General features: G+C 43.6%; 1 protein-coding gene across 1 annotated transcript; it reads right to left on the bottom strand.

The window, feature by feature from the left end:
• On the bottom strand, nucleotides 1-24460 carry HEBP1 (heme binding protein 1). The gene is made up of 4 exons (XM_080661103.1): nucleotides 24227-24460; nucleotides 16691-16829; nucleotides 14798-14978; nucleotides 1-535 (listed from the first exon to the last, which is right to left on the bottom strand). Exons 1-4 carry the CDS (start codon nucleotides 24302-24304, stop codon nucleotides 364-366), a joined length of 570 nt encoding a protein of 189 aa, XP_080517229.1. The 5' UTR covers nucleotides 24305-24460; the 3' UTR covers nucleotides 1-363.

Raw genomic sequence — 24460 nt, 5'->3', positions numbered from 1 at the left:
TATTTAAGACAAATAACTTTATTTTTAGTTTCTTTTTAGACAAAGCTCTTATAAGAATCACAGATTAAAGATCACACACAAATTACATTCCCCCCTCAATCACAGAAATACAGATTCGATAATTTTAAAATATCAATTTTTTGGAACCCAGATAGCTGGGAAAATGCTGCTGGGGCCTATCTCTGCTGTATTTCCCACCACGAGGAAAAGAGCCCTAGTGTATTGAACATGCTTATTTCAGAAAATCGGCAGTAACTGGCTTTGAAGGAAAGTCGGTTGAGCTGAAGTTGCAGTTCGAAGCTCCTCCTGCTCGTCCAGTGAGTGGACCCAGCACACATCCCTGAAGTGCTGGCTCTGAACGACTCATGTCTTCACCAGCCAGACCTCATTGCGACGTCCATAGGGTTTCATAGGCGGGTCATACCCAGTGCAGAAGTAGATGTCACTTCGGTAGGTGGCTGTGCCCTCCAGGGCGGTGCGTAGCTGGGTGGCTTGGGCTACGTAGTCGGCTTCCTTGGCATAACCCCCAAACTGCCTGAGGGTACAAGAGCAAGGGGCTGGTTAAGAAAGGACATGGTCTCTGAGAGAGGGGGATCTTTCAATAAAGGTCACACATCACACTTATGACAATCACATTACTATGGTGAGATTGTGAACTTCCTAGATGAGTAGATTTGGGCTTTCTGAGCCTCAGATCCTCATTTGTAAAAGTGGGATATGTTTTCTTTTTCCTCCAAGGCTTTTATGAGCATTAAGTGCAATAATGGATGTGAAAAACTCTAATGCAGAGCCTGAAACAGAGTAGTTCCATAGGAAATGTGAGCTTCCCCTTCCCTCACTGAAATTTCCCCTAGATGGCAGGCTGACCTTCTGCCCCAAGGCACACCCTTTTCTCTAGCTCCCTCTACTGCCCAGGGGCTCCTTTTCTCGGCCTCTATCTCCAGCTGGGGAAGGAGGAAGGATCAAGGGGAGTCAGGGTGCGGCTGTAGGTAACATTTCTCCCATAGCAGAGCAGTTTTCTAATGAGTGAGCACCTCACGGCAGTGAGAAGCAACAGCCAGCTTTATTAAAAAACAGAGCTGCCAAAGGCAGGGACCTGAGGAAGCTTTGGAGAGCCCCTCGGCAAGCTTTAAGCATGCCCAAAGAAAGAAATGGCTTCTAATAAATCCCTTCCCCTGCTCAAATCACGGAAGCCTTCTTTTCCTAGTAAATAAAGAGACTTTCCCTAAATCAGGCTTTTCTCCTGATGGCAGAAGGTGGGAACAGGAAAGCAATAAAGCCTCTCTTTTCAAGATTATTATTCTCTCCTTACGTCATCTGCCTACGCTCCAAAATTCATCCTGTGGCCTACCCTAAATATACCACTTTAAATCTGTGTTGCCCTAAAATCTTTATGAGAGTCAAATTCATTCCCATTTCTAATGAGCTTTATGACTCAGAAGTCTGAATCTGCATCAGGCCAAGATTAGGCCAAATGCATTATTTTTGGTGGGGTTCTCTGACTCATGCTTTGCTCTTTTATAAGTGGTTAGTCATGCTCCACAAGCATTCAGCACGTTGATTACAGGGCTATTTGATGTGAAAACACCCAGGATTTCATCTTTAAGAGATTGGTTATTATAATGTCTAGACAACAGCTACAGAACGTGGACAGAGCTGAGGCCAATTTGGAATAGAGGAGGCTTGGCTCTTCATATATATCGAAGAAAAATTATGAGGCAGGAAAAAAGTTGAGCTCTAGCTTCATTGAGGCTCAAATGAGAGGAAACTGGATTAGTAGACAGAGGATGGACATGAAGGAAGTATTTTTCTGGCAATAAAAGCTTACACTGAGGCTGAGAACCATCTGTCTGAAAATAATCAGATGCTGGATGTGGGAGCAGGTGTTGAGTGTTCTCTGTAGCCCTTCTCATGCTGTGATACTAAATTTTTCTCTTGATGGTGTTGGCTCTTTAAGCTACTGGTTTTGGGAAACATCCAAAGGAGTGGTTCTCAACTCTCTTCATTTGTCAGTTGGAGGCAAAATGGCTAGTTGTGTGCTCAACTCCTGCCTCAGCTACTTTCTAGCTCATGGGCTTGGGCAAATGCTTTAATTTCTCTAATCTTCGGTCTGTAATCTGATAAATAGGGAGGATAGTATCAATCTTCAAAGGCTGTTGTAAAGCTTAAAGGAGAAAAGACTATACAGACTGCTCAGCCCAGTGCCTTTCACATAGTAAGCTCCTGTCACAGGAAAATGTAGCTATTATTGTTATTTCATAATTTGCTCAGAACAACGATTCAATCCCCTGACTCCAGAGGTGAGGGACATGATGTTCATATACAGTAGTATATGACACAGGAAGAGAGCCTAATAATAAAGAACAAACTCCATTAGCAACCTCACCTTCTCAATTAGATCTAATCTCAAAACGCTGTTTAATCTTATAAACCTTCTTCCCTTCCTCTTTCTTCTTCCTTTGATCATTTTCTTTACTCATTGTGTTCATAGCTTATGGTCTGAGTTCCCTGAAAGAATACAGGCTCCACAAAGGCAAGGATCTTTGTCACTTTTTGTTCACTGGTGTATCCTGAGCACCTAACACACTGCCTGACACATATTAGACTCCTTGGTAGATGAACAATTCTGGGATAAACAACGGAAGTTACTGTCTTCGGGTTGACAGACCTAAAGATGGTAGCACTTAAGTCTGCTTGCCTCCATGTTCACATATAATAAACACTGGAAGTACATATTGAGGGGACAGTAGAGGGAATTAAAACAGGATACATGGATTGACTGGAGGTACATTGTGAAGGGTCTTGAATGCCATGCTAAGGACGTTGAACCCTACCCTAGATGCAAAGGTAGACTTATAAAGGGGCAAATAGGATCAGATTGTACTTCGGACTGATACTTCTGGTGGCAGTGGAGGGATAGGAGAAATGGAGTCACTGGAGGCCAGGAACAGCCAATTATGAGATGACAAAGGCCTGGACAAAGGCAAATTTGAAAGGTGCCTGGATGGGTGGGGACTGGGGGGATGGGAAGAGGGGAGTTGGGATGGTCCAGGGCTTCCAGTTAAGCCTCTGGATGGATTGATGCCACTAGCCAGATTAGGGGTTCTAGGCTGAACAGTCACTTTGGAAGGAGGGTTGGGAGGGTTAATAATTTGGTTTGTGGCATGCTGATATGAAGTTGCCACTGTAAAATACATTCATGCAACAATTATTATGTACCTAAGTATGTGGCAGGCACTGTGAAAATCTCCTTAGATTTGGGGAAGAACTGGAGTCAGAGCTATCGATTTGGGAAATAGATGAGAGAAATGTGGGAGTCACCAATGAGGTGCTAGTTATAGTCGTGGTAAGGAGGGAGACCAGGCATAGATGGTGAGCAAACAGAATCAGTAAACTGCTTTTGGGAATCCTAGTCCCCAAGTGGTGGGAAGACTGAGGACTTGGCCAAGGACCCCGAGAAGTTGTCTGAGAGGTACAAGGAGATTGGCAGAGGAGTGAAACACAGAATGCCATCATTTGGGGTTCCCTTAAGTTCATTATTGGAAAAAACATCCCAACTGTTTATATTTACCCTCCAGTGGATTGAGATGCTGGTAATGAGCATAAAAATTTCACTATTGCTTCATCCTGGGAGCCTTCTACTAGAAACAAGCAAAGCTAGGAGGGCTATGGAACAGATGCTTGTGTTCCCCTTCCTGCCAATCTAACCATGTCACAGAAGTGCATGGACAAGCCAGAGGACCAAACCCTACCAGGCACATAACCCTGATAAATGCAGGAAGCCCAGCTCTGGCTGCCTCGTTTGTGTTCTGGGATGAGCTCCCTCATTCCTCCCCGCCTCAGCTTCCAAGCTGTACTCGGAGGGTAACAACACAGTGCGCACAGCTCTCCAAATTCACCCACATGTGTGAGTATGAGTTACGGCATGCTCGTAAAGTGCCTTGAGCTTCTCAAAGGAAATAAACATGAAGTCTATACATTATTTTTGTAAGCCTATTAACAAGTCTCAGTCTCTATCTTCAAAGAAGATCTCCTGGGGGCACTGTATTTTATCTCACCCAGCATCAGAGCTCAGCATTCCTAACAAAGACTTTTGGTTACCATGGGAACCAAGGAGCTAACACCTGTCTTGGATTCCAGAAACACAAAAGACACTGACTAAAAAGGGCTGGAGGAGTTGGAGGTGGAGTGGGGGAGGAGATGATGCAGGCTCAAGGATGCAAAAAATCCTAATGTGTTGTCTTTCAGGGAGTGTCTGCTGCAGGCAGGCAGTGGGGAAGAAAGAAAAATAAAATGACTCTAAGCCTGACCATCCAACTTGGTTTAAAACTTTAACAATCAACAAGTCAACAGAGATTTGTGGAGAGTCTGGCATGTAGCTCTGTGCCAGACCAAAGAAATGTAAGACTAGCAGCTGACAATCTCATGTTAACAGAAAGAGGCTTAACACCATAACACATGTCCTTCTATCAAGTTGAATCAAGCTTAGTGAGCTGAGCATCACTGAGCACAAAGCACAAGCTAGATACCGCACAGCTGTAAAGATGATAAAGATGTCTTTTCGCCCTGGCGAGGTCTAACTAGTGGCTGGGACAGAAAGACATAAAGATGATACAGGGCAGAAGGCACTAGAATGGAGTTTTGTAAAAGGCACAAACAGAATGGTGGGCAATAGGAAATGATCTGTCTTTGAATAAGAAGGGAAGGCATTATGAAAGATGAGATATTAAGCAACTATTATTAAGTATCTCTTCTTAATGCTAGCAATAAAGAATATGACAAAAATTCCTGTCCTCTCAGAGCTTCCAATAAGCAGAGACTGGGGAGAACATTTGAGAGGAGCTGCGTGAGTGTGAGTGGAAATGGACACTGTATGTGTGTTTGGGGGGCTGTTGGGAAGTGGGGGTGAGATGCTCTGAGATCAGGTGGACAGTGGAGTGGGGCTATGTGTGGAGGGCAGTAAATGCCACATCAAAGCATTTTTACTAGGCTTCCCTCCCTGGTCAAGCATTTGGGGACCCAATCCAAAGTTAACCCATTCCCCTACTCATGGCGAAGGAGCATTTTATGACTAGCTTGGCCGTGGTCCCAGCCTTAATGTGTACCTGGGTTAGAGGCAGGCCGAGGCCCACAGCCAGAGCTGAGCAGCAGGGGGAAGTAGTGTGATCGGTCCTGTTCTTCCAGCTGGCCGTGATCAAAGGACACCTTAGAAAGGGCAGAGGTGGAAGAACTAGAAATAATCAGGAGGCCATGGTAGTAGTGTAGACAAGAGGTGATGAAGACCTGTGGCAGTGTGGATGGAAGGAAGGACCAGCTAGGAGGTGACTAGAACTTGCCCAATAATTAGGTGAAGGAGTCAGGATGACATTTGAACAGGGTGGGTAGGAGGATGGAGGGGACCTTCCGTAAGATGGGGATCAGGTTTGGGGAGGAAAGCTGAGTTCCATCTCAGACATGTTGATGTGGAAGATGGCTGAGGAAGTAGATGTGGTGATACCTCCTGGTGAGCAGGAATGTAAGGCTGGTGCTCGGGAGAAAATGGTAGACTTGGGCTCATCCACCCAGAAATGTCATCATTTATAAAAGACTGGTGGGACAATTGACGAGTTGGGGGTGATTAATTTATGGTGATTAATTTAAATTCTAGGTGATTAGGTTTTAGAAATAGCATCTTATCACTGACAGGACTCTTGGAGGTAAGGTAGGCTTACGTATCAGAGGTACTCAATAAACATTTGTCAAATTGAACCAAACTTCCCACTTAGTACAAATATTACATAGCATAATTGTCATATGTCTGTCCAGATGGTACTTGAATTCCTCCAGGGCAAGAACTTATTGCCTCATCATCTGTCCATTTTACTGATAGATACCTTATGCCAGAATGTTTTTATTTTTGAATAGAAATATGCTTTCCTATAATTTCAATCCAGATACCAGTTCTTATCTCTGAAACAACACAGTCCCGAAATATCTTGAGACATTTGTTTCTTTTGTGATGTTTTTCCCACTTCAAGGAGCAGTCCCTTTGCTTGGGACCTAAAACAATTCCTGGTACAGAGTAAGTAAAAAATGAATATGTGATTTTTTAAAATGAATGAATGAATGAATGTGTAAATGCCCTGCCTCAGTCTTCACGATAAGTGCAAGAATAATAAGACATTCAAGGGAGATGGACAGAGGTCAGGTTGGAGTGTTACTGATGAAAGGGCAGCAAGTGATACTATGGAAGGGGACTACGATCTTTAGGGAAGAAGGAAAAATAGAGAAATGCAGGGAAGACAAGGATCAAGACCCTGGACCCTCACAACAATGCAACATACATTCTATTTTATAGATCAGAAAGCCCAAAGTTATAAAAACTCAATTATTAGAGTTGAGGTTTGAACTCAAGTGTACCTGCAGTAACTTGACCTTTTTGTTGTTAATTCTAAGAAAACTAATCTCAGAGGGAGGTGAAGTCAAGAAGTAGAGAACATTTCCTGAGTGTTTACCTCACGTCTAGCATTGTGTAGGCATTTACAGGTATCATATTCCATCCTCACAACAACCCCATTTTACAGATGAGAAACTGAGGCACACAGAGGCTCAATAACAAGCAAAAAGTTCTAGCCATTAAGTGGTAGAGCTAGGACTCAAGGACAGGTTGCCCTGACAATGATCTCCATGTGTCCAACCCTTTCCTTTATACCCAGACATTTCATTAAAACCATGGAAGTTTCATTAAAACTATCAGACCTCTGCTGCTGTTAGTCTCTCTTGAGAACCCAGTGCTGAAATGAGTAGAGGAGGCTGAGCTTTAACCTAAGTGGTCTTTACAGACAACATAGGGAGGGCAGTGTGGTGGGATGTGGCTACTCATCTAAGTGTAAGGATAATTCTATGGTCTTTTGTGAAAATGAAAAATATTCTGATAGTGTTATTTTTTCATAGCCTTCTATTCATTTTAAAAGCACTTGTAATGAATACTGTGAATAAATGTATAATCCCTTTGTGGACATCCTTCACAAGGTCATAGAACAGGAAGACTGAATTCAGGACACCAGACTTTCCTTTTAGAACGAATTTTGTCATCTAATGCACTTATGGTATATTTGAAATAGGGTTTTTACCATCTACTACCTCATTCATTCTGCCTTCCACCCTAAGGTACTCTTAAATGCACATGTGACTGTGCAGCGACACCAAGTGGCTAGTTGAGGAATGTTTGTATGCCAACTTAAGACTGTAGGTTAGGTTAAAAAAAATTCACTGAGCAAGGCTGCACACCATTTTGTTACTTTCATCTGTTTAGATTTCAGAGAATTGAAAGGAAACTTCCACAGACCTGGCTTTAATAGTACCTTTTAATAGATACCTTATCCCACCATAAGGAACCAGGGTTCCTTAGCGAAATGGCTAATTCCAGCTGTAGAACAAGAAATGCCAAGGTGTGCTTGAAACATACCAGAGGGCAACACTACCTCACCTCTGGAGGCTGCTAAGGAATGAAATCATCATTCTGAAAACTGATTAACGAAGAGAAGGTATCATGCTAAAGAGAAGGCATCTTGTTTTTTCTATCTCACGGGAATTAAATAGTAGATAAGGGGAAATTTTTCTTTATCAAAGGACTCCAGCTAATACATGAAGAGGGAAAAATAGAGGACATTATCATTTTACAACCTCCGGTGAGACAAGGCATCTAGGTAAGAGTGAACTCCATCACTAACATCACAAAAACAGAGGCAATCAGATGTTATGAGCCAGTGTGGAGGAATACAACACCACCAGTGAAATATCCTGGCAAAAACCTGAATCTAATCATGCCTCTAGTTCCAACTACTAATTTACAGGCAACGCAGGGGACAGAGGGACATGTTAAAAAGGCAACCATGAATTCAGACCATGAAAAACAATAGGACGAACGATCCATAAACAGCAGGAAAGAATGAAAAGGTGTGGTGGTGAGAAAAGCTACAGATGAATAAAAATGTAAAAGGTGTACCAACCAATTGAAATGGATGGATCTTATTTGGATCCAGATTTAAACAAACTAAAAAACAAATGAGATATGGGAGCAATTTGAACACTGGATGATTTATATTGTTATAACATTAATGAATGACTGCTAAAATTTTAGGAGTAATACGTTAGTCTGATTATTTAAGAGTCTTCAGCAGTCACACTGAAATATTTACAAATGAAATAATACAATATCTGGAATTCACCTAAAACTGACCCAGAGTAGAGACTGGGTGGAAGTTGTGAAGGTACACATGACACAGAACTGGCCTTGAGATAATTATTATTGAAGGTGAGTGATGGGTGCATAGGGGTTCATAATCTTATTCCTGCTATCTTATTATTAGTTGGAAAGTTTCCATACTAAAATGTTAAAGACAAATGAAAAAATATCGTACCAACTCATTATCCTGGGTCTGGTCATATATATGATTAACAAGGGTGAGGAACATCCGGTCCATGGGATGTATAAGGCCCACAAAATCATTTGGTCTGGCCCTGCCAAGGCATTAGGGGTGAGTTAATTAAATGTTTGACCAAATATAGCAGGCTAGTTTCTAAGTTGATAATTTTGTATGGCCCACGGATGATGTTATAAATATCCAAATGGCTCTTGGCAGGAAAAAGGTTCCCCACCCCTGAATTAGAAACCAGGCCCACCTGCTTAGAGTCTAATGTGAACAAATTTAATCATCAACCTAATTCCTTATGGAATAAGAAGGGAAAGAAATATTACTGAGACGTATTACAGGTCATAAACATTAAGTAACTTATAAATAGCATCTTAGTAAATACTGAAAGACACTTTTTATTTTTTTAATTTAATTAATCTTTATTGTTCAGATTATTACAATTGTTTCTCTTTTTTCCCCCCATAGCTCCCCTCCCCTCGGTTCCCACTCCACCCTCTGCCCTTACCTCCCCCCCCCCCCACTGTCTTCATCCATAGGTGTACGATTTTTGTCCAGTCTCTTCCTGCACCTCCCACACCCCTTTCCCCCCGAGAATTGTCAGTACACTCTCTTTCTATGCCCCTGATTCTGTTATATTCACCAGTTTATTCTGTTCATCAGATTTTTAATTCACTTGATTTTTAGAATCACTTGTTGATAGACATGTATTTGTTGTTCATAATTTTTATCTTTACCTTTTTCTTCTTCTTTCTCTTCTTAAAGAATACCTTTCAGCATTTCATATAATACTGGTTTGGCGGTGATGAACTCCTTTAGCTTTTTCTTATCTGTGAAGCTCTTTATCTGCCCTTCAATTCTGAATGATAGCTTTGCTGGGTAGAGTAATCTTGGTTGTAGGTTCTTGCTATTCATCACTTTGAATATTTCTTGCCACTCCCGTCTGGCCTGCACAGTTTCTGTTGATAAATCAGCTGACAATCGTATGGGTGCTCCCTTGTAGGTAATTAACTGTTTTTCTCTTGCTGCTTTTAATATTCTCTCTTTGTCTTTTGCTCTTGGCATTTTAATTATGATGTGTCTTGGTGTGGTCCTCTTTGGATTCCTTTTCTTGGGGGTTCTGTGCACTTCCTGGACTTGTAAGTCTATTTCTTTCACCAGGTGGGGGAAGTTTTTGGTCATTATTTCTTCAAATACGTTTTCAGTATCTTGCTTTCTCTCTTCTTCTGGCGTCCCCATAATTCAGATGTTGGTATGCTTGATGTTGTCCCAGAGGCTCCTTACACTATCTTCAAATTATTGGATTCTTTTTTCTTTTTGCTTTACGGTTGAGTGTTTTTTGCTTCTTTGTATTTCAAATCTTTGATTTGATTCTTGCGGTCCTCTAGTCTGCTGTTAGGTCTCTGTATAACATTTTTTATTTCAGTCAGTGTATGTTTAATTTATAGTTGGTCCTTTTTCATATCCTTGAGGGTCTCACTAAATTTATCAGCCTTTTCTAGGAAATTCTTGAAAAACCTTATAACTGTGGTTTTGAACTCTATATCCAGTCGTTTCTTTTCTCCATTTCTTTCATTTGTGATCTGTTTCTTTGTCTCCGCATTTTCACTGCTTCCCTGATTGGTAGAGTAGCTTTGTATGGTAGGTGTCCTCTAGGGCCCAGTGGCTCAGCCTCCCTCAGTTACCTGAGGTGGACACTTTTGGTGCACCCCTTTGTGGACTGTGTGCACAGCCTTGTTGTAGTTAAGTCTTTTTTTTTTTTTTAATATATTTTATTGATTTTTTACAGAGAGGAAGGGAGAGAGATAGAGAGTTAGAAACATCGATGAGAGAGAAACATTGATCAGCCGCCTCCTGCACACTCCCTACTGGGGATGTGCCCGCAACCAAGGTACATGCCCTTGACCGGAATCGAACCTGGGACCCTTGAGTCCGCAGGCCGACGCTCCATCCCCTGAGCCAAACCAGCTAAGGCTGTAGTTAAGTCTTGATTGTTGTTGGTATCACTGGGAGGAATTAACCTCCAGGCCAACTGGCTGTGAGGATCAGCTGTGTCTATGATGGGAGAACTTCTGTGCTGGAGACACCTTTATGAGACAAGACTTGCAAAATTGCAAAAGCCTCTGTGCTCAGCTTGGATGGGGGGGAGTTTCAGGGTGGAGCAGGCAGCCTTGGCTTTCTGTCAGCCCTGCCCTATGAGGCCCCTGCGTCTCAGTGTCCCTTGGTAATTGCTGCAAGCACCTCTGAGAGAAAGCCTCCTTCAAGTTTCGCCCACTGCCAGACAGTCCAGTTTCTCCCCGAATGAGTCTGGATTCCCAGAAACTTGCCTGGAACTGGAGTTCAGTGTAGTCGGGAGCTTCTGTCTCCCTCCCGCTTTAGAAAGCCAGCTGCGCACTCCGCTGCCCGTGCACTCAGCTGCCCATGCACTCAGCTGCCCGTCCTCTCTGCACGTGTCTCCGTACCTCAGCCTTTTGCAGCTCCTCTGAGTCTCAATGTGCTTTCCTCTTTCCTTCTAGTTGTAGAATTTCCACCCAGCCAGCTTTCCTGTGGTTCTGGATGGTGTCCGTTTTGTCTTTTAGTTGTAGTTTTGATATTGTTGTGCGAGGCAGCCATTTAGGTGTTTACCTATGCCGCCATCTTGGTTGAAAGACACTCTTTAACAATAATCCTATGAGGTAGATGATAGTATCAGTACTTAATGGATGGGGAAAGAAGTCTTAAAAACTTCACAAGCATCATCCTGTAATTCAAACTATACTAAAATGTAACTGTTCATTATATTGCATCAGGCTGCCTCCCAAGATGCAGGAAAGAGAATGGAGAAGAGGAGCGGAAGTAGGGTGAGACAGCTGAGACACCTAGTGTGTAAGATTTAAGGAGGTACTCACTCTCAGTGCCAATCCTGTGATTGGACAACTTGAGAGTAAGTGCCTCCTTAAATCTTGCATCACAGGTGCCTCACTTCCCCACCCTAGTCCCTGCACTGGAAAGATATTCTTTAATTAGAGTTTGCTTTCTCTGCAGCCTCTATAGTGAAGGCTGGAGAGTCTGAATGAAGATTGGAGTAGAAGAGTTGGGGGGTCTCCATTTATTGCTGCCCAGCTGTAGTACACTCAGTGTCCTTTGGGGGGCCCTGGGTCTCCTGGACTAACTGCCCAGTTCAGCCACGCTCACAGTATCAGTATGCATCCTCTACAGAGAAAACTGCACCCTCAGGTGTAGAGTTGGAGCAAGTCTGCCAAATAACTAAGTTTGGAGGCCCCCCTGCGAGTGGACTAAAACTGTCCAGTGCAAGACTGATTGTATATTTATTTTTCATGAGGTTGTTCTATGGTAACTAGTGGTGAAACTCCTGAGGTTGTTCTATGGTAACTAGTAGTCGGTCTATACATGGTTGGGTACCCATCACACTGTAGGATTTTAACAAATAGTCACTGATTATCTAGAAAAGACTTGGTTTCTAAGGGGAGGTTGGGGTCCAAAGAATAAGAGCATGCAACCATTTGCACCTGTTATTCACTGCAGTCACGGGAACATGGCCACAAATGAGGCCCTGGAAACAGGACGAGGATGAAAATCGCATGCATGTGTGCTCTGCTCAAAGGACCACAGATCATAAACCACCAAGAGTTCTGGTATATACTCCCTGCCCTTGCAGCATTTAGGGAAGTGTGAGGTAAAAATGAGGTATCCCAGCCTTATGCCTCCTATGTATTTATGACCCCAAACTACAGCTTGACTTAAGCTTTTTTCTGAGTCTCCCAGAACCTTGTTGTGGCTAATGTTCAGCTTAAACTGAAGGGATATTCTCTATAGTCAAGTCAATTGTCAACTGACAAAGGTATTTATTCAGATACAATGCAAACGTTTGTGTGCTGTAGGCTGAGGGAAGTGAGAAATTGTTTGGATTTAGTATTTCTTACTTAATCAACAATCTAAATTTAGAAAGTGAGACTAAGAAAGAATCCCATTTACAATTGCATCAAAAAGAATAAAATCTAGAAATAAATTTAACTAAGGAGGTGAAAGATTTGTACACTGAAAATTGTAAGACATTAAAGAAATTGAAGAAGAAACAAATAAATGGAAAGATAATCCACGCTCATAGAGTGTAAGAATATTGTTAAAATGTCCATACTACCCAAGCAATCTATAGATTAATGCAATCCCTTTCAAAACCCCAATTTTCACAGGAGTGGAAAAACAATCTTAAAATTGGTATGGAATCATAAAAGACCCTAAATAGCCAAAGAAATCTTGAAAAAAGAAGAACAAAACTGGAGGTATCACATATTTCCTGACTTCAAACGATATTACAAACCTATTGTAATCAAAACAATATGGTATTGGCATAAAAATAGATACATAGATCAATGAAATAAAATAGAGAACCCAGAAATAAATCCATGCATATATGGTCAACTAATTTACAATAAAGGAGTAAAAAATATACAATGAGGATGGGATAGTTTCTTCAATAAATGATGTTGGGAAAACTGGACAGCACATACAAAAGATTGAAACTGGACCCCTATCTTACACCATATACAAAAATCAACTTAAAGATATTAAAGACTCAAACATAAGACCTGAAATGTAAAGTTTCTAGGAGAAAACACAGGTGGTAAGCTTCTTGACATCAGTGTGGCAATGGTTATATTTGACAGCAAAAACAAAGGAAACAAAAGCAAAAATAAACAAGTGGGACTACATTAGATTAAATAGCTTCTGCACAGCAAAAAAACCATCAACAAAATGAAAAGGCAACCTACCAAATGGGAGAAAATATTTGCAAATCTGATAAGGGGTTAATTTGGTAAGAGCCAAATCTGAGGAGAGGTTAAATCTGATAAGGGGCAAGTCTGAAAAGGAGTAATATTTGCAATTCTGGTAAGGGGTTAATATCCAAATATAGGGTGTCCCCCCAAAATGTATATACACACTTTGAATAATGATAAAGGCAGTGTGTATTAAAATACATTTCATTTTCAAAACTGAGCTATCAGCTGTTAAAGTGTGTACTAGTATACAATTTTTGGAACACATGTATATAAAAAACTGAATAGCAAAAAAAAACCAATCTGATTAAAAAAAGGGCAGAGGATCTGAATAGACATTTTGCCAAAAAAGATATGCAAAAGGCCAAAAGGTATGTAAAAAGGTGCTCAATATCACTAATCATCAGGGAAATACAAATCAAAGCCACAATGAGATATGACCTCACACCTATTAGGATGGCTATTATCCAAAAGACAAGAAATAACAAACAAGCATTGAGGATGTGAAGAAAAGGGAACTCTTGTGCACTGTTGGGGGGAATATAAATTGGTGTAGCCACTGTGGAAATGGTATGGAGAGTCCTCAAAAAATTAAAAATAGAACTTTAGCATGATCCAATAATTCCATGTCTGAGTATATATCCCAAGGATATAAAATTACTACCTTGAAGAGATATCTGAATCCCCATGTACAATGCAACATATATATATAAAAAGGCTAATATGCAAAGTGTCCCCTCTGGAGTTCAACTGGGAGACCAGGAGTTCGATCACTCACTATGACGTGTGCTGACCACCAGGCGGCAGCACAGAGTGAAGGAAGGCCCCACCAGCATCTGGGGAAGGGAGGCACCGGCCAGCAGGCAGAAGGCCCTGATTGGCCCTGATTGCCGACCAGACCTAGGGACCCTACCCATGCATGAATTTCGTGCACCAGGCCTCTAGTTGTTTATAATAGCCAAGATCTGGAAATAACCTAAGTATCCATCTGCTGATAAATGGATAAAGAAGATGTGGTATAGCTATAAAATGGAATATCATTCAGCCACAAAAAAGAAGAAAATCTTGCCATTTGTGACAACATGGGTGGATCTCGAGAGTATTGGGCTAAATGAAATAGGTCAGACAGAGAAAGACAAATACTGTACGATCTCACTTATATGTGGAATTAAAAAAAGAAAAAGAACTCATAGATACACATAACATATTGGTAGTTGACAGGTAAGGGGGAGGGGCAGAGAAATGGGCAAAGGTGGTGAAAAGGTACAAACTCCCAGCTGTAAGATAAATTAGTTCCGGGGATGTAATGTACAGTAAGATGACTACAGTTAACAATACTGTATTGTATATTTGAAAGTTACTAAGAGAGTAGACCTTAAAAGTTCTCATTTCAAGAAAAAAAATTTGTAACTATGTCAGATGATGGATGATAACTAAACTTATTGTGGTAATCGTTTATCAAAGCATTGTGTGTACACCTTAAAGCAATACAATGTTATATGTCAATTATATCTCAGTAGAGCTAGAAAAAATATAGATGTAATGCAAATGCTCACTGCGGATGATTCAAGCACCCCCTTGGATGCCTAAAGAATGTCTCCTTACGTGGAATAGACAGTGATGCTTTCCCTCTCCTCGATCTTAATGCTGTTGTCACTGGGAACGGGCGGGTTGCTCTGAAACTGGTTTGGAATCCGGAACCAGACTTTGATTTTCTTCTGTAGGGAGCCATCGTCACTGGGGAACACGGCAAAGGAAATGGGGACTGTCATCCCCATCCCAATTCCTGCAAACAGAAAAGCCCATGGAGTGAGGTGGGATGGAGAGACAGGACTTGCTCAGGCCTGTGAAAATCTGCTAGTTTCCTTCTCCTTTCATGACAATATTTTCTGGTCATGAAATTAATAATAAACACTTGAGGCATCAAAAAAATATGGTGAGCACACTTCATACACACAAAAGACCTCCAATTTGCATATATTGGAAGTAGGGGCGTAGTAATTCAACTCTCTTAGAAAAAATTATTTAGTAATATATATCAAAACCGTAAATATTATCAGTACTTAATTACTTCCTATCTAAATGTCAGTTTTAAGGAAATACCCAAAATACGGAAAAGGCTATTAGTAACAGGATATTCATTGCAGCGGAATTTATAATTGTGAGAAACTGGAAGCCATATAAATAGGCTCAAAATAGGAATATGTCCTAATAAACTATAGGCACATGATGCAGTACAATGTAGCTAGTAATAATTATGCTGAAGAAGACTATTTCACAACAGTGGAAAATAGTGATGAAATAAGTAACAGAAGCAGGATATACGATTACACAAACACTATGATTATATTTAAAAAGCCTATTAAGGAGCCCTAAAGAAATACATTCAAAAGACAACAATGATTGTATTAGAAAAGATGGATGAGGGGTGCTGTTCTGTGATTTTCAAGATTTTCTTTAATGAGTTTTATAATTTTTACACATATTCTCTTATAAAATATGTTATGCTAATGTTAAGAAGAAAAAGACTTCTTCTTGACCTCCTATGGGTCAGCTTATTGTTCAAAGCCTGATTACTGTGGTCCTAGTAAATGTAGCTAAGGTTAATACCAGTTTCTAGCCTTCTAGATGATCAGCTTGAGAACTACCCTAAAAATTAACCATGCCATCTCTTTTTTTCACCTTGCTTTCTGACACATTTTAAGTTTTTAGTGATTCCAAAGTATAGTTGAAATTAGAGAGTTTAAGAATTAAATTCATATTTAAATGTGGTTTATATGCTAACAGGTCTGTGGAAACTTCAGGCCTATCATTTTAAAGTAGAAAAGTAGCCCATACCAACTGCCCAGTCTTTAGGAGTGAGACAGCTTTAGAATCCTCAGACCCTTCCATTGTCAGGGATCTGCCATAGTCATCACTCACTGACTCTCAGGACCCCTCAGACACTGAGCTACCAGGGGGCTGACTGGAGATTTCCATTCTGGGAGTTAAGATCTCAAGTCAGAGGCTGGCCCTCTCTTTGTGGCTTGACTTACCGTGGGCACACTTCACCGAGTTCACCAATCCAAAGACGTGATAAGCACCGTACGGTTAAAACACAACAACAAACCACCCTGGCTGGCTCAGTTGGCTGAACGTCATCCAGTGCATGGAAAGGTGGCTGGTTCGATTTTGGTCAGGGTACATGCCCAGGTTACGGGCTCAATCCCTGGTAGGGGTGCATGCGGGAGGCAACTGGTCAATGTTTCTCTCCTTCTCCCTCTCCCTTTCTCTCTCTCAAAATCAATGGAAACATTAAAAAAACCAAATAAACCAACCTAAAACAGGTATATACAGAGTGAGCGGTTGGTTGGGCAGAGGTCAGTGCAGCAAGTTCACGTCACTGAAACAGGTAGTGACAGGTGCACTGTGGCCCCTCCCTGGGTTTTCCACTAATGAAGTGAAGACCATGTAAGGCTCGCCTCTGAGACCAGAGCCACACCCTTCAGGGACACTCACCCTTGTCATTGGTGCCTCCCACATACTTCATGACTTTGGGCATTGCTTCCCTTAGAGCCTCATCCACAGGCTTATCTGTCACTTCCACTGTGGCAAACTTCCCGCCTTCACAGGTCCTTTCCTCATAGGACACGTCTTCCTAGAGACAGAGAATATACAGTGCTTATGAGATAGATGGGAGCAACCTGTGATGACATTAGAAACAGAAACAATCCAGTTACAGGAGGCACAAGCTGCTAAGGAACTTTCCATAACAAGCCTGGGTATGTCCACAGGGTAGAAGAAACAGCCTGAATATAAAGGGCCATGAGAAATAGATTCTGGGATTTCTTACGAGGTAGAGACAGCAGAAAAAACTTCATGCAATCAGTATTCTCAGAGAGATAAGAGAAGATACTGCTTCCAACACCACCCTGAACATCTCCAGAATGCTGTAAAAAATAGAATGTTCAGAGATCAAAGAGCCCTTGGAAATGAAAAATACAACAGAAATTTAAAAATTCTGTAGAAAGGTTGGATGATTAAGTTGAAGGAAATCTTACAATGGAGAAACAAGTTCTCACTGGAGAAAGCTAGCAGGATCTTTTCTTCTTTTATTCATTCAGCCAACAACTATGGAACATCTACTATGTGCTGAGCACTGTGCCAGGTGCTACAAAACCGAAATAAAAGATATGATTCTGACCTCATGAGAGGCACAGTCTAATAGAAGTAGCCAGGAAACAGATTATAATATGATGACATGTTTAAGGGGAGAGGAGTGTAAGGGCAGTGTGGGAACACAGAAGAGAGTTACTTAGGTTAGTTTAGGGGGCATGGGTGTGTATGTTTATGTGTCTGGGTAGGTTATGCTGACTTTGAGGTGCTTACAGATCATCCCACTGGACATTCAGTCACTGCCGCATTGATTCATTGAGTAAACATTTATTGAAAACCTCTGCCAGGTGCTACATATTTAGAGTTCAATATGACAGAGGCAGTCTTGTTGGGTGGTGAGAAGAATTACATAATTGTTATACAATGTTGTAAATGTTCTGATAGTTTAGGGAGGGCAATTCCAGATAGTAGGCACCACAGGGTGAAAGAGAAGAGTTAAAGAACAGTGTATTGCTGGTGATGAATACAGGTGGTTCTTTGTGGCTGGAGCATGACTGTCCAGCAGGGCAGGGCAAGAGAGGAGGCCAGAGGTGTGGCTGGGGCCGGAACCTGAAGAACTTGTAGGCTGTCATGGGGAGTTGGGTTTGTGACTATCAGTCCAATGATGGCGATCTGACAGCAAGTCAGTTTCATCTACCCCAAATTAGTTCAACTGATTTTTGTGTGATCTACATATAGAATTTTGCAAGTGTGTCTGAATCTTCAGTTCTGAGGAATGGTATAGGTCAGTGGTCGGCAAACTGCGGCTCGCGAGCCACATGCGGCTCGCGAGCTGCAGTTTGCCGCTCTGTTGACTAATGAGTTTGCCGACCACTGGACTAGACTCTCAATTCCAATAATTATAGGCTGTTGTTGTTTCTTGTGATTAAGCCCCTATCCCAGTGGTCGGCAAACTCATTAGTCAAAAGAGCGGCAAACCGCGGCTCGCGAGCCGCATGTGGCTCGTGAGCCGCAATTTGCCAACCACTGGTATAGGTGATCTGTGCTCTTAGCCTGTTCCCCAGAAAGGCTGCCAAGGAAGCAATCCAGTTTGGTGCAGAGAGCCAAGGGCCCCATGAAAAGTCTACCATCCTTTAAGGCTTAACTCAACCTCTTCTTCATAAGTGATCCTTCCTTCCTATGAACTCCAAAGGCAGATAACTCTAGAACTGGAAGGGCCCTTCCTTCCATATCTGTCTGTTCGCCTGCCTCCTGCTATAAATAAGCAAACTGATCATTGTGCAGCTGGACACACAGGTCTGGAGCTCAGCAGGCGACTGGCATAGGGATAGGAATTTGGGAGTCATCAGCATAAAGGGTAACTAAAGCTGTGATGAAGATGAGATTGCCCAGAGAACATTTATGGAACATTCTATATAAATCCAATCATGTTAATTAATCCCCTGTCCATAAGCCTTCATTCACCAAGTTCTTATGGTCCAGGGACCACCTACCTTCTACCTGCCTTGCCAGCTACACCCAGAGCACCTCTTCCACTGGCCTTCTGCTATCTCTTTAAATGCCATGGTCATTCCTGCCTCAGGGCCTCTGTATCTGTGGCTTCCTCTGCCTGGAGTATTCGTTCCTGTCTCTGCCCCTACTCATCTAAAAGTCACTTCCTCAGAGAGGACCCTTATTAAAAACAGCTTCCCAATGATATTTTTATAAGCCATTGTACTTTCACAACACAATACTTATTGTAATTATAACTGAATGATAACGTTTTTAACCTCTGCCTGCAACCATAAGCCAGCCTCATAGAGTCAGGGGATTGTCTGTCTTGTTTATCACTGTATCTCTTAACACCTAAGCACTACGTCTTGCACATAGTAGGCACACTATTTGTGGGAAAGAAGGCTGAGGAGTGAAATCTGTTTTTTTTCTCTAATGATAAGGGATACAATAGCCATAGCTGGATGGAGAGATGAGAACCCTGTCTAGTTATATTTATCCTAAAGAGAAGCTGGTTACAATGTCTTAAGGTGGGTCTATGGCAGCTATTGCCTGTTTTCACAGCCTCTGTGTCCATAACCTCTTATTGGACTCACTGGATCTCTGAGAAAATTTAGGTTTGAGAAATCTTACCTAATAATAGAGAAACATGTAAATTGACCGTACCTCTGCTATGCCCACAGCCAATCAGAGTGAGTACGCAAATTAACCCAACAAAGATGGCAGTTAATTTGCATACATACCTGGGTCCTGGGAACCTCCTTGGCACCCAGGTCACTCCCAGCTGGCCATTGGGTGGAGGCTTTAGGCTTGGGAAGGGGCTGAGCCTGCGATCGGAGGGGTGGGGGGCCCCCCTTCCCAAGCCTAAAGCCTGGGGCGGAAGCTTTAGGCTTGGGAAGGGGCCAATCCTGCGATCGGAGGTGGGGCGGGTGGGGGGGGGGACCCCTTCCCAAGCCTAAAGCCTGGGGTGGAGGTTTTAGGCTTGGGCAGGGGCCGAGCCTGGGATCAGAAGGAAGGGGAAAAAAAATCAATGGAAACATATCCTCAGGTGAGGGTAAAAAGAAAAATAAAGAAAGAAATGTCATATCCTATGAAAGACACATCTTGAAAATGCTTAAAGAAAGTTGTCATTTTTTCATGGTGAAGGGACTGGAGTCTGTGTTGATGAAAATACCTTGGTGGCTGCGGTGACTGGCAGTGGCTGCAGCAGCGGGGTGATGGGGCTGGCGCCTTCCCCTGATCAGCCTGGTTGCCTCCCGCAAAGGGAGGCCAGACTGTGGCTTAGGTCTGCTCCCAATGGGGAGCAGGCCTAAGCCATCAGAAAGACATCCCCTGAGGGCTCCCAGTATGTGAGAGGGGGCAGGCTGGGCTGAGGGACCCCTCCCCAGTGCACGAATTTCATGCACCGGGCCCCTAGTTGATATTATAAAACTACTAGAGGCCCGGTGCATGAAATTTATGCATGGGGGTGGAAGGGAGGTCCCCTCAGCCCAGCCTGAACCCACTCCAATCCGGGACACCTTGGGGGATGTCCGACTGTTGGTTAGGCCTGATCCGTGGGATCGGGCCTAAACCAGCAGTCAGACATCCCTCTCACAATCTGGGACTGCTGGCTCCTAATCGCTCACCTGCCTGCCTGCCTGGTCACCCCTAACTGCCCCCTGCTGCCGGCCAGGTCGCCTCCAACTGCCCCCTCCCTGCCAGCCTGGTCGCTCCTAACTGCCCCCCCCTCCCCCGCCAGCCTGGTCACCCCTTACTGCCTCTCCTGCTGGCCCGGTTACCCCCAACTGCCCTCCCAGCTGGCTTAGTTGCCCCTCACTGTCACCCTGCCAGCCTAATCACCCCCAAATGCCCCCCCCTGCTGGCCTGGTCACCCCTAACTGTCCTCCCCCCCCCGCTGGCCTGGTCACCCCTAACTGCCCCTCCCCCGCTGGCCTGGTCACCCCCAACTGCCCCCCTCTGCCAGCCTTGTTGCCCCCAACTGCCCTCCCTGCTGGCCTGGTCGCCCCATGCAACCTGCTGTTCAGTCGTTCGGTCGTCCCTCACTAACCCCCCTGCCGGCCTGGTCACCACACGCAGCCTGTTTGTTCAGTCGTTTGGTCGTCCCTCACTAACCCCCCTGCCGGCCTGGTCATAGGCAGCCATCTTGTGAGGGTCAATTTGCATATTACCTCTTTATTATATAGGATTTTAGTTCTTCAGGGAGCTGAATTTAAATAGAGTTCTCTCTATTTTTGCAGAAAATAAAGCAGCTAAGTTAATACAGTTAACACATTTGATTTTTCAAGTCTAATATCTTTAAGTGCATTTCCTTGTTACATGGAACATGAGAATAGTCCTTCTCCACCCCGTATTCAGCTAGCTCATGCTCCCAATTGATTACTAGATGAGGATTTTGGCCCATGGCCACAAACACCAATTTTCAACATTCATTGGGAACCCTGGTCAAGTTCAAGTCCCAGACAGAGACCTTGCAAGAATGCTTCCTGGTATGGGATTTGCAAGGTCCTCTGCAGGGTCAGTTTTTTCCCTTGTCACATGCTGATTTTGGAAGCTAACTTTCTCATTATAAGAAAATATTAATCATCATTATCATCATCATCAACCTAACTGAGTACTGTCTATGTGTCCGGTATTACTTTAAACATTTTACCTGGATTCATTTATTCAATCCCTCCAGCAACCCTGTGAGGAAGTTAGTTTTTTTAATCTTTATTTTCAGATGAAACAGGAGCACAAGAGGTTAAGTAAAGTAATGTGCCCAAGTTATAGTGTGCAAGTGGTGGAGCCAGGATTCAAACCCAGGCAGTCGGGTCCCAAGCAGTGTACACAGGCTGGACACAAATCTCATAAAGATGTCAGTTATTAATATCAGTCTGCTCTGAGCATCCACAAGACCCACCCAACCCAACACAGAGACCATGTGTCCTCCTCCCTTCCTGAGCAATGCAGAAGGTACATGATAAGGTCTGCAGCAGCCTGGGCCTCCCCTTTGGGTGCATGGAATCAGTCTTGAACATCTGGTGAGCCCAAACCCAAGTCACATGGGACACATCATATGCCACCCATGTGCCCAGGAGAGTGAACAACAGTTTCTCACTCAGACTCTTTCCAGGGTAAGAGATAATTTCAGGGAGAGGCTCTTTTCAAAATAATAATATCCTGGAATTTCATATATATATATATATGTATATATATATATATATATCCATACTAGTATATATATTGATATGTATGACAAGTTTACAAGTATCTGAATATTTAATTGTTACACAGATATTATCATTCTCATAATTGTGGAATTTTAGGATTCGGAGTGGTTGAGAGGTTAAGTAACTTTCCTATAAAATTACTTGTAAAACTAAGAGGAAGCTAACAGTTACCACCCCCACCAAATGCTAGGTAGTGTGTTGAACAATTTATAATTGGTTATCTCATTTAAATTTCAAAACAATCTTATAAGATATGACATTATTTTCTCTCATGATTAGCTTTAGAGCGGTTAAGAAAGTTGCCTGTGACCACACAACTACTAAGAGTGGAAATGAGGTGACTTCTGACATAATGGTATTACCACCTTGGTAGGGTATATTAGTTTACAAAATATTTTCATGTTTTTAAATTTTTTAATATTTATAGTAACTCTGGAATCAGATGGGAAGGGCATTTGTATACCTATTCTACAACTACAGAATCTGAGGTTCATTCAGGTTAAATGATTTGCTTCGGTCTGGTGACAATATCCCATATTGCCCCATATGCCCATCAGATGCTGAGGGAAGATGCTTATCAGGCAGCTGCATTTATCCCTAGAGGCATCAAATCAGGGGCAGGTGGTGCTGTATCAATAAATGTCAAACAGGAAGCAGAAACTAACTAGAGTATTTTTAACAGAGGCATCTTAATTCAAGGACTTGATTTCACAGGTAATAAAGGACTGAGATACCTAACAGTGGACAGTGAGACAATCTAGAGGTCAGTAAGCGCCTTAGTAGAGGTAGAAGGAGGATTATCTGTTACCTGAGTTCAGGTACCTAGATCACTTGGTAGAAGCTAGAACCATGGTGACTTGTCTAGCAAGAGCCACAGAGAAGCACCTTGTGCCAGAAATATGACAGGGTGGACAAGGAGAGGGAGAAATACCTGGCTTCTCCCTTCCTCAGGCTCTCTTATCTCCCACTAGTGTCTCCCACTGGGCGAACCTCGATGGGAGCGAGCTGACACTGCAGCCTGGGAAACAGCCCACAGGGTCAGCCCCCACTCCATGAGCAGACACAGAGAGAGGAACAGGAAAGGGGCGAGGAAGGGATCTGAGGGGAAACAGGCAGCAGACCAGCCCAGACCATCAGCCTGCATTTGCATTGTCTGGTAACCCAAACAGACCAAGTGAGCCAGACTCCACTACAGAAAGAAAAGCTCTGAGAGCTGATGGTAACAAGTGGATTCCTCAAGTGTTAGAGCCAACAGGGACCCTAGAGATCCCTAGGCTGAGTTCACAGGCATTTGAATGTCCCCCTTGTTCAGGGCTAAACTGCTCATCCTATAGCTGAGGAAACAAATACAGACAGGTGAGGTGGCAGGCCTCTGGCTATGGCTGCTTGGAGAATCCAGAATCCGGTTGAGGGCTTTTGTGTGATGATCACTGTACTAGGTACCAGAACTTGGCCCCCAGACAACACAGTCCTTGAACAAACGAGGCACTGAGTTGGAAGCTGAGTATACAGCCGCTAAGTGCACAAAATACCTGTCGGCAAGCAAATGATCATCTAGTGGCAGACTCCTTGTTTTGAGGGGGCAGTCCTAGTTGCCTGTGTTAGCAGTGATGTCAACCTCAGGGTAACACAGCAATTATGCCCTACTCACTCATCCTGTATTCTAGGCACCCAACTCTGGGAGTCCCGCGGGCCAACAGCCGTTTTACCGGGCCTTTGCACACGCTTTCTCCTTTCTGTGCACTCTTGCACATTCCTGAGGCCCAGCTGACCACACTTCCTCCACGAAGGCTCATCCTCACCCCCAGGCGGAATGATTGCTTCTCCCCTGTGCTCCGGCCTTGCACATTTACCTCTATCTTGTTCTTAAGGATGTGTCTTAAGGACAGCAGTTTTTCAGTCCTTTCTGCCACCGAGAGTTTCTCAGCAAACCAAAGTTCAGAATGTTTAGATGCATTCAACAGGCGCTGCCCACCTCGCCAAGCTGGGATTCTCCCCCCAATCAACCTTGCCGGTGTGTGTCCCCTTCTCGCAGCAGAGCCCTGAGCCCCGCTGCACCGGACCTCTCCCTTCCCTCCTTCCCAGTCCAAGTGCTGGGCAATGGAGGGCCGTGCCCAAGGCAGAAGCCATAACGCGCAATCCGGGGCACATTTCTGTGCCACAGCCCGCTCAGGACCCGCTCCAACCCCTTCAGGGTGAGCGGGGCGCAGCCCCCCTGCAAGCCCTGCGGGCCTACCTTGCCCCCTTTGCTCAGGACCTGCCAAGGCCACGTCTCTACGCTCCCGAACAACGAGTTCTTGATCATGCCCAACATGGTGTCGCCGGCGGCTATCGGGACACACGAGCGGACGTGGGGTGGCGGGGGCAACTGGGTGACCGGGGGCGACCGGTGCAAACTAGCTCGGCAGCGTGTAAGGGGGCGGGAGGGCGGGGCACCTCGGGCTCCGCCCGCGGAACAACGCTTGGTGGG

This window comes from Plecotus auritus (assembly GCF_963455305.1).
Source record: "Plecotus auritus genome assembly, chromosome: 3".
NCBI classification, from domain to species: Eukaryota; Metazoa; Chordata; class Mammalia; order Chiroptera; family Vespertilionidae; genus Plecotus; species Plecotus auritus.
This window is presented reverse-complemented; position numbering and strand designations above follow the sequence as displayed.